The 13,384-nt window shown below is 27.6% G+C and overlaps 1 protein-coding gene across 4 annotated transcripts in view; it reads left to right on the forward strand.

The window, feature by feature from the left end:
- Positions 1–13,384, forward strand: part of Zw (glucose-6-phosphate 1-dehydrogenase Zw) — a 90,237-nt gene that overhangs the window by 38,474 nt on the left and 38,379 nt on the right. For all 4 annotated transcript variants that reach the window (XM_075363366.1, XM_075363364.1, XM_075363367.1 and 1 more), the window contains one exon: positions 7,882–8,000. In XM_075363366.1, the coding sequence (XP_075219481.1) occupies positions 7,935–8,000 (66 nt within the window). In that variant the 5' untranslated portion in view covers positions 7,882–7,934. The remainder of the gene's footprint in view (positions 1–7,881; positions 8,001–13,384) is intronic.

The following is a 13,384-nucleotide window of genomic DNA, read 5'->3' on the forward strand; positions in this document are numbered from 1 at the left end:
AATCAATAATCCCAGTATTTTCTCAGCCGTAGGAAAAATACGGTATGCAACTCTCTATAATGGCCATTAATGCACTCTTCATGAATTTACGACAGTCACTACGGCTCGTGTCGTAACTTACTTTGCACTCCTGCATCAATAGTCTTTCATCATACTTCTCTTTGAAGTATGTAATTAGAGAAGACCACTTCTCTTTGTTGAAATACTAACTTATTATTTTGTAATACTGCTCAGACGAGGTTTTTTTCACATAGTTCTTCCTGGAGAAAAATGTGGGGAAGGTTAATTTTCTTTTTTTTATCAATTGAGTAGCAAGCCTTACGATTTTTATGGTGTAATTGTATTATAATTTGAATAAATATTTATTTATTAAGAGAATATGGAATTTTATTTAATATAAATTAAATTTTTTTTTTTTTTAATTTTCTGGAAATACTTTTACCATACTTTTTATGTTTTATTATAATTGTTTTTAAATTTTAAAAGATTAGAGAAATATTTTTTAAACATTTTTACGTCTGTAAATTATACTAAAATTCGAATTACATTATTTAAGCGTCTATTAGTTTATTAATTTAATTATAAATTCGTTTTTCTTTTTATTTTGTTTCCTTCATGTTTGTTTCTTACTTATATAATCTTTTATTTATCCCTGAACAACATAAACCTTTAGTTTAATTATAAAATGATCGTGTAATTTTGCAGTGTCAACTATTGAATCTACCGGCTGTAATTATAATTTTATTATTTTAAATCGTTTTTTATTCCAAATATATTTTGTAGGTGTTTTATGCGTCAACTTTCAGCATCGTGTTAAGCCTGGTTATTATTATTTGTTATAAGGAACGAGTAGTTATGTTGTTTTTGACGAAGAAAATTTGTTTCAATTAATTTTTTTAATCTTAACAATATTCATATTATGCATTTATTCAAAAACTTTTTTTTTGAGTATTTTATATAATGCCGTTTTATTTTTTATTGTTTCCACTTAAAAAAAGTAAAAGGTTTTGTTTATTAATTTTTATTTTATGAATATTTAATGAAACCGTTTTAAAAAATTAATAAATTAATTAAGAGGTTATAACAAAACAACAAAAATCTTGTTAATTAATTGAAAATTATTAATATTTTTAATAATGCTGATAATTATTCAATTAATCGTTGATTTATATTATGAAATTTTACATTATTGTTATAATAATTATCTTTATCTTGGTTAGAAAGTTAATACGTAATCGGGACGAAAGAAACTTCTGCTCATCTAAGCTCATTAAGTCTTCTTTGTAGGAATCTAGTTTGTCTTAAATCGAGCGAAAGGACTATTAAACTTTCAAAGCGTGCATTTCATGCTTGCTGTCAAGGCTAAATAAATATTTTATTCAGATCACTATAAAATTTATAGGTGCTGCTCCACGAATAAAATAGATACGTTTAAAATTCATAATAATTTATAAAAATAATTTTATAAAAAATAAAAGCGATGCAGATGTAAAAATAAAATAAAATAATTTTTACGACAATTTAAGAGTACGAGTATTTAGTACGTACTAAAATGTACGTGTAAAACAAAGGACGTAAAATATACGCTTTGTTTCGTTACCGATCGTATTAAACGTAATAATAACGCTTCATAATAACAATAAAAAATGGAAGATTATATTTATTTTATTCCCCGGCCTTTTTTACCTTTCATTTCGTTACCAAAAATTTTCTTGAAGTATTAAAAAAAAAGTACTCTATTTACATAAGTACTATCTCATCTAACGATTTTACATCTGTGTAAAACGCAAAGAAAAATTCTAAAAGTGCGGTTACTAACTGATAACTAATATTCTGTCTTTGTCTTTACCCAGTTTAGGCGGTTTGCGAAGGATGTGTTCCGATTACATTTTTTTTTGGACTAGCTATTTGTTTGGGTTATTATTTTCTTTTAAAAAAACCCGTTAGGCAGTTTTAATAATATAAGGAAACAAATATGTAACATAAGGATGAATAGTACTCATTATTATGTTAGTAATGATTACTCGTATATTAAAACGAACTTGTCAGCTTTTTAATGTTAATAAAAAAAAAACCAAAGAAAATTTGAAATGAGATTCGGACGTAGAGAAATGAAATTAGCCCTATTAGAAGGTTAATAGAAACGTTTCTTTTAATTTTTTTACCTGTTTAGGGTAGTTAAAATTGTACTGCCGAGGAAACAGGTGAAAACAGGGAACTTATTTTTTGTAAATCTTACAGGTTCTCTCCATATTATAATTTGCAACCTATCAAAGTAATGTAAAAAAGAGAATGTGTTTTAATCTATATTATTTATAAAAAGAATGAAAAGCTCTTTGTTAGAGCGCGCTCTACAGACGGCCTTTCTGCTACAGCTGATCTACGCTTTTGTTAGAGGGTGCTTTAACAGAAAGTCTTTCAGACAGATTCTAACCGAACCGCCTGACTGAATTTGATGAAATTATCAAGATGGTCTACCTTGATCCCGGCTGGCTTTTAAGCGAGTCAAAAGTTCGAAAATCTGCCCAGGATCTCTAAAAAGGGGGAAATTCAAAAATTACTCGACCGATTAATCTTATTTTTTGTATACGTATTAAGTATGTAACCCTCTGGTCCTTCTTCTCCAATTTATAAAATAAATTGGAGAAGAAGCGATTCAAAATGTAAAAACTGGTCGGTTAATTCAGTATCGCGTATAAAATGCGTTCGAATAAGACATTCCTCTTATTAAATTCGTCGTGATTACGACGAATCATTTGTCGTAAGTGGTGAGGGACGACCGGACAAAGCCGAGTACGCAGCTAATGAGGTACAAAAATAAATTTTTTCACTAAGTGGTTCGTAAGATACGATTCTTTTTGAGACGGACTTCTTTTGTTTATTATATTTTTTATAACATATTATCTAATATTGGAATGTATAACAACGTAGCTGTACCGTGATTGAATATTTTTTATTTATTTATTTTTTTTCATTTTAACCGTATGATGTGGTAATCCGATTATTTATATTTGTAGAAGCTTATTCTGCATACTGATTAAAATAAAAGTAAGTCAAAATACTATTAAAAGAAAGTTTTAAAAAAAATTAGTAAAATGAAATCAAAATTCGTAGATGCTGCAGATCATTTTTCAGTTTTATTAAGCGTGTGCCTAATTAATTTTTTCCGATCCTGAAAATGCGTGCAATTTAATGACAGCGCAGATAAAAAAAAAACTTTTTAATATGTGGAATCTTATACATATTGAAGGCATTTTTTAGGAAGAAATAATGAATAAAACTGCCATTTATTTAAAAGTCCAATTTAGAAACTTTTTAAAAAAATAGCCTTTTTTTATTTCAATTTACAGAAAAGAGATAGGTTAGGGCATCAAGGTAAAAAGGATTTAGCGAGACACGCTAAAATTCCGAAATTAATCTCGGTAGACTTACTATTGAATTAAATGAACAATCGGCAGTTTTTTATCTTCAAAAATGATAATAACGAAAAGTAAAGATAAAATATCGCATTAATATAGTAAAATATTCTTCTTTTATTAGATAATGAATTTAACGTAATAAATTAATTAAATAAAGGAATTAACTGTAGCGTAATTACAAGATACTCTTCACGCTGGGTAAGTCTTGGGAAGTAATTCAATTAAATCCAGTTTATAAAGAGAAAACTAATTTATTTATTTTTTTCAGTAACATTTTTGTCATATTTATTTATAACAATGTCTCTAAATGTTTAAAAAATCTTTACACGGATTGCGATTGCTTGATTTTATTAGTTTTATATATATATGTATGTGAAATAAATAGATAAAAAATAAAAAATAATTAAAAAATAAAGAGCACTTAAAACACTATAAAACCAGTATTTTTAAGAGTGTCTAGAGTAAAAAATATATACCGTTGTTTTAAGTAATTCCAGTCAAAAACAAGAATAAAATTTAACCACTGTTATATAACAAAGATTTACCTGTTTTTTCAGGTTAATATTTCTTCGTTTTTCATAATTTAATTTATTTTCTTATGTTCAGTATTTATCCAGTTTCTACTGATGATGATTGTTTAACTATCAAAATGGCCAATTAGTTTAAAATTTTAAGTAAAAATGTTTAGTAAACTGGTTTTAAGTGTTGTCTTATTTTTTTTAAATGAACAGTTTAGTATTTTATACACAAAATTTGTAAGCGACTTGAATAATTTGATTTCATTTTTGAGAGTTTTATCGTTACCATTTTGTTTTTATATATATTTTTTTAAATTTTAAAGTAGAAAAATAATACATTTTAATATAATTATTTTTTAATACGATGAAATAAATTTTTATTAGAATAAAAAGTGCGTAAATTTTATTCTCCAACTAAATATACTTATAGAATAAATACTATCGTGTATTATCTTACTGTACTTTGTATTCAAATTATTTGTTTTTTTAAAAAAGGAGCCGAATGTAAAATTTCCCTTAGTTTTACTTTTACAGGTTCATATTTATGTAGGCGTTTCTGAACTTAGAGGACCTTCAGGTCGTTGATATCAGACTTGCAATATTTCTTATTAAATGAGGCGTAAAACTGGTTCGCACGTTATAAATTATTCCGATCGTTGAGCGGTCAACCTGTATTTGATCTAAAAGATAAAATTATAAAAACGTAAGATAAAATCGTTTCAGTTATTTGCATCGTCTTAGACCTTTCTTATTACGATGTAGGTTGAACTAATAGTAATTGCATCACTTTGCCCGTGGCAGTTATAAACTTCGTGATCTCTTGCCGCGCCCTGCGCTCCGAAGTGAAAGTAAAAAAATCGGAACGAAACCTTGTATTCGTATTCACTGTACCGTACATCCACTGAACACCAGACAGAGGTCATTTCTAATCTAATGTAGTGTTCTATTTCCAAACCGGTTTTTGCGAACCGGTCCAATTTATGACAACTTTCTTTCGATATAATATAGCTTTTTATATCCGATAATACTGTTTGTAACGTGTAATAAATGTACTTTCAAATCGTTACACTTAACACGATGACCGTTAAAAAGTCTTAAATGATCTTATTTTAATTTGCATATTATTTTTTCATAATTTTACTTTAAAAATATTAATAATTATTTTAGAATAACATTTTACAACACACTTTTCATAAAAAATTACAGACATTACGGAAATTATTTCATGTAAAGAAGCATCATTCAGATAAAATCTATAGCCTCTTTATATCTCCCGTAAGTTTTAAAGTTTAACCCCCTTGCTTCATAATTACGCTAAAAAAATAAAGATTTTCCTAATTCTATCCCCATTTTTTTTCTGTTAACCTATTCATTCTCACTTTTTATTAAAAAAAAGAAACTGAACAAAGCTAAATATTATCCTTTTTTGGCTGCTTTACCCGACTCCGTTTTACCCCCGCATGGAAACAAAAAAAAAAAAAATTCTAAAAATATGTCCTTTTGACTGCCTAATAACACAGCAACATCCAACAACAAACATAACATACTTCATTTTTTACTTTTCTCATCGGTACTCTTCGGATTTTGGAATTTTTCAATCTTCATTCTAATTATCGGTAATTTTCCAAGTAATCGCTATTTCAGTTTAATAAAAAATTATATGATACGTTAATTTTTATAAGGTTAAGAAAAACTAAAGTAAATATATTTTTATTTTATCTGTCTTTATTCAGATACTAGGGAAAAGAACAAGATTTCCCCTAAATTGCTTATAAATTTTCAAAATTACCCGTTTGGGGCCTTCCTTCCACAAGTATATTCCTTCACTTCATCTCACAACCAAATTACCGATTTCCGGATTTAACTCCAAAAAAATCGTTTCTCACCCGTTTTCTATTGAATTTTTCTTTTTTCTTTTAAAATTAATTTCTTATGCCGGATATCTGTGACTTTTATTCAACACTTTTCGATATTCAAATCCAAATTTTTCGTAAATGTTAGTTTTCAATTTCTAATGAATTCGCGTACTTAATAGGTAGTTATGGGATATATTTATTTTTATTTTGTGTGTGATTTTCGCGAATGAAATGTAAAAGAAAAAAATCCTTGTTTAGTTTTTTGTTCTCAAAATCTTGTTTTCCGTTCCCTAGGTAATTAATTTTATTTACTTATTGGCGTAATTTTTTGTAATCGGTATTTTGGCAGTTCTGTATTGCTTTATAGGAGAACATTTTTTATTAAAGTTAAAGAATGACAATAGTAGTAAAAGATAGTCCCCGGATTTTTATTTTTCATCTTTTTAGATTCCCAGAATCAAAAAATATAAAGATTTAGTTATAAAAGATTCATAATCTCGTGTGTGCGCTTGTGCTTGTTTGGCTTGTACAGTTTTTTCTGGATCGCGCAATTAAGAGCATGTTTTTCCTGCGAAAGGGTTTGTTATACATTTTTACCGACGGCAGTTGTTGAAAAGTTACCGTAGTTTTTAATTATGTTTATAGATTTGCGAGTGATTATTCCTTGTGCGTTAACCAGTTAGGTGGGAGCTGACCTTTTTGGTAAAAAATTAATCTTTTGGGATTTTTCGTTTAGGGTGTTGTAATAATTTTTTTTTTTCAGAGCAAAAGTACAGTCTGAAATTTTCAGAGGCTACGTAAAGAACATATTTTTAAATTCTTATCGGTAACCCTTTTTGTTGTTGCTAATAATTTTTTTTTCACTTAGCTTGTATTTTACATTTTATCACCCTTTGAAATTTGGATATACTCGGTCGATCAACGTTGAATATTTTAGTATTGTTTATTGTGTACAGTTGTGGGTTATTGTATAATGGAGGATTTTTAAATTATGAATTATTACAGTGATTACTTGTAGTAGGTCGATCAATATTTATGATGTTACACACACACACACACACACACACACACACACACACACACACACACACACACACACACACACACACACACACACACACACACACACACACACACACACACACACACACACACACACACACACACACACACACACACACACACACACACATACACACACACACACCGAGTATATCGGTGTGTATATCGGTACACGCATTATCATAATAGTTTGTTGTTGAATGTTTTTTAAAAATATTTTCCTGACTTTCATCAATATCTTACAGCAAAATGAATTGGGAAAGTTTGTTTTTACTGCATATCTAACTGGAATGAAGAATATATTTTGCATATTTTGGGGAATGAAGAATGTGAAAAAAATACATAAACCGGTTTAATAAACTGTAGACAAATGATTTACATATTTTTTCTATTATTATTGATTTCACTATACGAGAACATTTTCATACACTATGAGTCTGGAGGAGTGGTTTATAGTTTACTGTTTACAGACTCGTAATTCTAGGAATTGGTGAAATTTTTCTTGCGAAATCTATCTGGTACCTGTTTTTGTCTGGCTCTTTCATTTATAAAGGAAAAACAATATTTATTTTAGTGTATATTTTAACTGGTGACTCAAAGTAGTTGATCAGTTATGAGCTGTTCTCATCCTGTGTAAAAATTACCTGTGGAGTGTAGGTAGAATGAGCCTCTGGCCTTAAAAGGACTAAGAGCTGTGCTTCAGCGGAATTATTTGTCTCTTAAGTCGTAAAAAGAATTTTCAACCCAATTGGAGGTAGCATCTTAATGTCTATGTTATGTGATATATTACTACCCAAGATTAAATAACCAAATTGATTAGGAATTTAAATTAAATATTTTTCCTGTTATATTTCTACTTATTAATAACAATTTTTATTAAAAGATTATATTATATGTATTATATAACTCTTGACTTAATCCAGAGTTAATTTTAAATAAATCTAAAAGAAATTTTAAATATTTTATTTAATAACAAAATTGATATTAATTCTGTTATTTTATTCTGTATTTGTTTATTTTTAACAGGTAACGCTGAAGAAAGCCTTAGCTTAATTAGAAAGTCATTACGCTCACCCAACATGGATTTACAAGGGACACATTTTGATGGAAATTTACCTCATGTTTTTATTACACTTGGTGCCTCTGTGAGTTGAATTTGATTTGATTTGGTTTTTTTCTGAATTTTAATTTTGCCGTTGTCTTTAAATTTTTTTATTATTGTTATTAATTATTTTATTAGCCAAATGCCATTATAAAAATGATTATGGTGGCAGTATAAAAATGCGGGTGGCCATGAAATTGCCACCTGCATAACCATGCTGCATATCACACAGTGTGTTATATAGAATCATATATTGATTCATACACAAATAAATATGAATAAGTATTCTATATAATTTTGTAATGTATAATATATTATACAATATACTAATTGATAGAAATAAAATATTCCTATATATACACATACATACACGCATAAAAAAAATAGATAATATCCAGATTATTTCTGTCTACTGGGAAGTATTTTCTAAGAACTTATTCGTGTTTGTAACAGTATTAGAAGATTTAATCACCTCTCTTATGTTTGGTACTTATTATGAAGTATATAGCAACATAACATGCTGTTTTATGTAGCTGCAGTTTTTCCTTTATTATTGAGGTTTATTTAAAATAAAATAGCAATTGCACACAAAATATTGAAAAGATTTTGCTCATGTTTATTCTGATGATAAACCATCTATAAGACGACTCCTGTTAAAGTCCATCAGGGCTAGGAATGTGGGGGGGGGTGTGTTAACCAGAATCATCATAAGGTGGGCGGCGTCTTCCCCTACGGGGGTTGAAATGATGATAAACTGATGATTATTCTGATGCTAAAGAAACAGTCTATGATTATTTTACATTTGTTCTGGGGTTAAAGCACCAGATAAATACACCACATGCTATTTAATATATTGTTTCCAGGAGACAGGAATTGTTGACAGCTGTATTATTGTGACATCCAAACTTTTGTGATAGATGGAAGTTTGTCAGAGAGCTGTGATTAAATTGGTTCACTTTTCTAGAACAACAATTTGGAAACATTTTAGACGACATTCATTGTCTTATGGAAGTATTAAAAAAATACAGACTGTTGTACGTTTTTGGTGGTGATCTACCAGTTTAGTTGGAAATTACATAACTGTTTTAAATAAATTTTATTCCTTCTCTATGATTTGTTAACATGAATTCCAGAGTTTGAAGTTTTTAAAACCCACATACATTCCAGCTCATTTGTCAAAGCAGGTTTGGTATCTGATGTAGCTTATAAAAATTATATGTCCTATTTTTTTTTTTTTTTTAAAGAAAGTGAAATCCGATTGTTATAAAAAAATTATGAACTTCACAGCATTACTAGAATCTGTTAAATGGTAGGGTTGGATACAACAAGAAGGAGTAACAAATCAGACACTAAACTCAATAGTTTAAGTGTTTGCAGATTTTTTTTAGTGACCAATTGATTTCTCACAGTTGTGGTCCCTTTGATTCCCAGATCTTTCTCATCCTGACTTTTATTCAGAAGGAGGATATGAAAAATGTATTTATTTAACTAACCCAACTACATTTGATGAATTGAAAATAAACATCTAAAGCGGCATTTCTATCGTAGATTATGTGATAAATTTTCAGCTTAATCGTTGTAGTCTTAAATCATAATTTTATAATTAAAATAAATTAAGCATCAAAACCTACATGTACATTTATGTATTCCGATGTTGTACTTCTTGTAACATTAGAATTTAATGTTGTCATTTTATAAATAAATTTTTACAAGAATTAGTAAAAATTTTTGGCAAAGATTATTTCAACATCAGCAAAATTTTCTGTTTCAAGTTGCAAATCCATTTTAGAGCACTTTTTTACATATTTGTTTTTCTATTTTCGTTTAATTTTTTCTTTGTTTTTAGTATTTAGTGATTTTTCATATGGTTATTCTATTAAATGAAGTACCTGTTCTGCCATTCAGGCCATCTTCAGTAATATATTTTTTCTACTATAACTTATTCAAATAAATTGAATGCAATTACATTAAATTTCTCATTAATTTATATTGTGATGTTGTTATCTTCCATGATGATTAATCAGCACAGATAAATCTGAATAAGGTTTATTTTATTTTTTAATGCAAACTTTATATAACATTAAGAAGCCCAAAAAAATGTACATTGATTACCATAACAAAGATAACTTTTCGTTTTTTTAGATTTAATTAACATTTTCCAAATACTTGGAATAGTTGTTTTTCAGAGACTTTAATTTCATTAGTAATGTTTATAGATTTACAACATCACTGGTGAGTTAGCTACATCATAGCTCTGAAAAATTAAAAAAAATATTTAGGTCTTTTAAATAAAGTAAGTCCTTAGTTTTATGTTGCGAGTTTTTAACACTTTTTTTGAAAAAAGATTTTTAACTGATAGCATTAACCTAAAGTGAAAGGATTAACAGTTAAAAATTAAAAAGCCCACCAGATTTTTCACCTATTGCATTCTCTATGAGAGAAAAAAGAAATTGTCTCTAAAACAGAATCAAATCTATCAGTTAACAATTAAAACTGATTTTTTTTGTTAGTATTTTATGTGATACAAATATTTTTGTATATTTTAAAATTATATTTTGAAATATTTCTTTTGAATTTAGTGAATTATCCTGCTTACCATTTATTGTTATGTTTGTGGTCACCGTCATTTCTTACCAAGGGTTGAGATTTTTCATGTTAATTGCATTGTGTATTTATAATCATGATACTATTTTCTAGAGATCCTTACTATAGCCAATATTTACATCATTCCTTATAAAAATCTGATACTTAATCAGTATTTTAAAAACTAGTTTTTGAATCATAACATATTTGTGACCTTTGTTTAATGCTCATTATTATCACAAATTAAAGTGTTATTTTTAGTTTTTTATCATTTATTTTTATAGTTATTCAGAAAACATAGTTTTCAAATATGCACTCTTGCAATAAAACTCATTTATGTAGTTATCCCATGAGAATTAATTTGACCATGGGATAACAATTTTTTCTTAGTCAAATTATTTTTAATATTATACTATTTATTAATAGCTTTACATACCTGCTTATATTGCTTTATATTCCTGCTTATACTGATTTACATCTGCTTTATCTGTTTTTACTAGTTGGGAGCTCTTAATATTTGTACTTTCTCCTAATAAAAAATGTTGTGAAATTTTTTTGTGCAGAGTAGTCAACAATTTTACTGTTCTAAAGTAGTATAATTTTGAAAATTTTTTCAATTTATGAATTGTTTTTATATATAAATAAACTGCATTTTTAAAGTAGTTATTAATATTTAATATATTTTTAATGCAATTTACAAAAAGAACCTCACAGGCAGCTAAAAATTACTGGGTAGCCTGAGGGAAAGTTATTGCTGTGATTATTTTGAAATGCATGAAATTTTAATAGTTCAAGCATCAGTAATTTATATTTTATTATTATAATATTTAATATTTTTTTTTTAAAGTTTCATCAATATAAGTTTTATTTTGTATTTATTATAATGGTTCTTTTCAAATTTTTTTCTTAGATTTTATTCCATCTTTAACATAATACATTATCTTTCCACTAAAAACAATGAAGCATAAATGTCTTCGTTATGTTAGTTTATTTTTCACTCAGTCAAATGACACTTCATTCATTTTTGTTCTACACTGTACTTTATATTTGTATTATATGTGTATATATACACATTTAAATTACATTATTCATCATCTTCACTTAGCTGCTTTATATAGTCAAATCTTTCACTTCTCTTGCAGTTCTTGCTCTCTCCACCGGCTTTCTTGATCAAAATAATTAACCTTTGTCGCTTAATGTAATATGTCCCAATAAACTATTTCTTCATTTAATAAATTTTTCAAATTTTTCTTTTCTTCTTGAAACTTTTACTTTATCGATGGATTTTCTTTCAATTACATATAAGAATCTGAACTGATTGTCAGATAGATAATTTGAAAATGTATTAGCATTTGAAAAAGGCAAATTACTGTAATGTTGGTATTACTGTAGCGGTTGGAAACTGTGAAGGGATGGGCTTTCATACTCATCAATGACTCTTTTAACCAGGTGGCACCTTTTTTCCTATTTGTTAGGGCATTTGGTATTAATGGTCATTATATTCGTATTGCTGAGAGGTTTTGAGTACAGATGAAATCAGTGGAAGTCTACTCGTTTACCATTTTTCCAAGTTTTATAACATTTTATAACTTTTCCCTTCTCTGTAATTATTGTGTAGGATGGAAAAATAAGAATTTGTTAGGGATCTACAAAATAATACAGTATATGTAATAACTGCATATCTTTATTTATACTATATTACATGTTGTTCAGACAGTATGACATGTCTACTGGTAAATGTCCTACACTGTTCCTCCTCACAGGGATTCATTTTTTTTTAGAGTAGAATCTTAACCATATCTGATAGAGGTTGAAGTCAAATTCCAAGTCTAACATATTTTTGTAAAAATAATTTAACCAAGTTGCTTGCAAATATATGTTTTTTAGAGGAGAATTTTATTTTTAATCTATTTATCTTCCACTTAGGTTATAAGGGCTACCATGGAGACTGATCTTTTACTGCAGTGCATTTTCTGAGGAATCCACTTGCAACCAATGAATGTTCCATCATTTGCCATTGCCTCACTAAGCACTTTAGCATGAATATAATCAATGCACCATCATTCCTTGCTTATTCACAAAGTTGGCTATTATGCATTGGAATCTTTAACGTAAATGTTTTATCCATAAGTCCTTATTAATAGAATATAACATACTGTACTAATGCTTTTAATTGAGAATCTAGAGCCTTGAAAATTGCTACTTCCCACATTAATAATGGCTTCCTTCTTATAAAATATTTTTTGTTAAAATTATCTCTTCTTCTAAGTAAGTGTTTACAGCTATAAAGGCTGTCTCTCACATCCCACCTGCCAAACTCTTCTATCCACTAGCTTTCCTCCTTCAAATTCCTTCTCTATAAAACTGTCCTCTCTGTTAAAACTGTGTTTCTCTGTATTTATGTATGATGAATAGGTCTTTAAAAAATATGTATTAACTACAACATTCTTATAAGTTGGAGCATAGAAATATCAGAAATTTGAACTGGAGCTTCTGTATAATATCATTTCTGTCATTTATCTGCTTTTCTATTACTTTTACTGATTTACCCAAATGTTATGTATTTGAAAACTAGCTTTTGAAGGATATTTTTCAAATAATATGAATAATTATGCTCCATATAAAAACAGTATTCAGGTATTTATTGGTGATTGTAAAAATTCTTCACTGTTGTCAAAAAGGAGTTTAATCTTTCTAAAAATAGTTTTCTGATAAGGTTAATTTGTAAAGAATAAAAAAATTATAAAAGTAGCAAATTATCAAATATAACAGAATAAATAATTAAAAGAATTAATTTTTAATGAATTAAAAAACTTAATATTATTTCATGGTGCACAATATTTT

This window comes from Lycorma delicatula, chromosome 4 (genome assembly GCF_047948215.1).
Source record: "Lycorma delicatula isolate Av1 chromosome 4, ASM4794821v1, whole genome shotgun sequence".
NCBI lineage: Eukaryota > Metazoa > Arthropoda > Insecta > Hemiptera > Fulgoridae > Lycorma > Lycorma delicatula.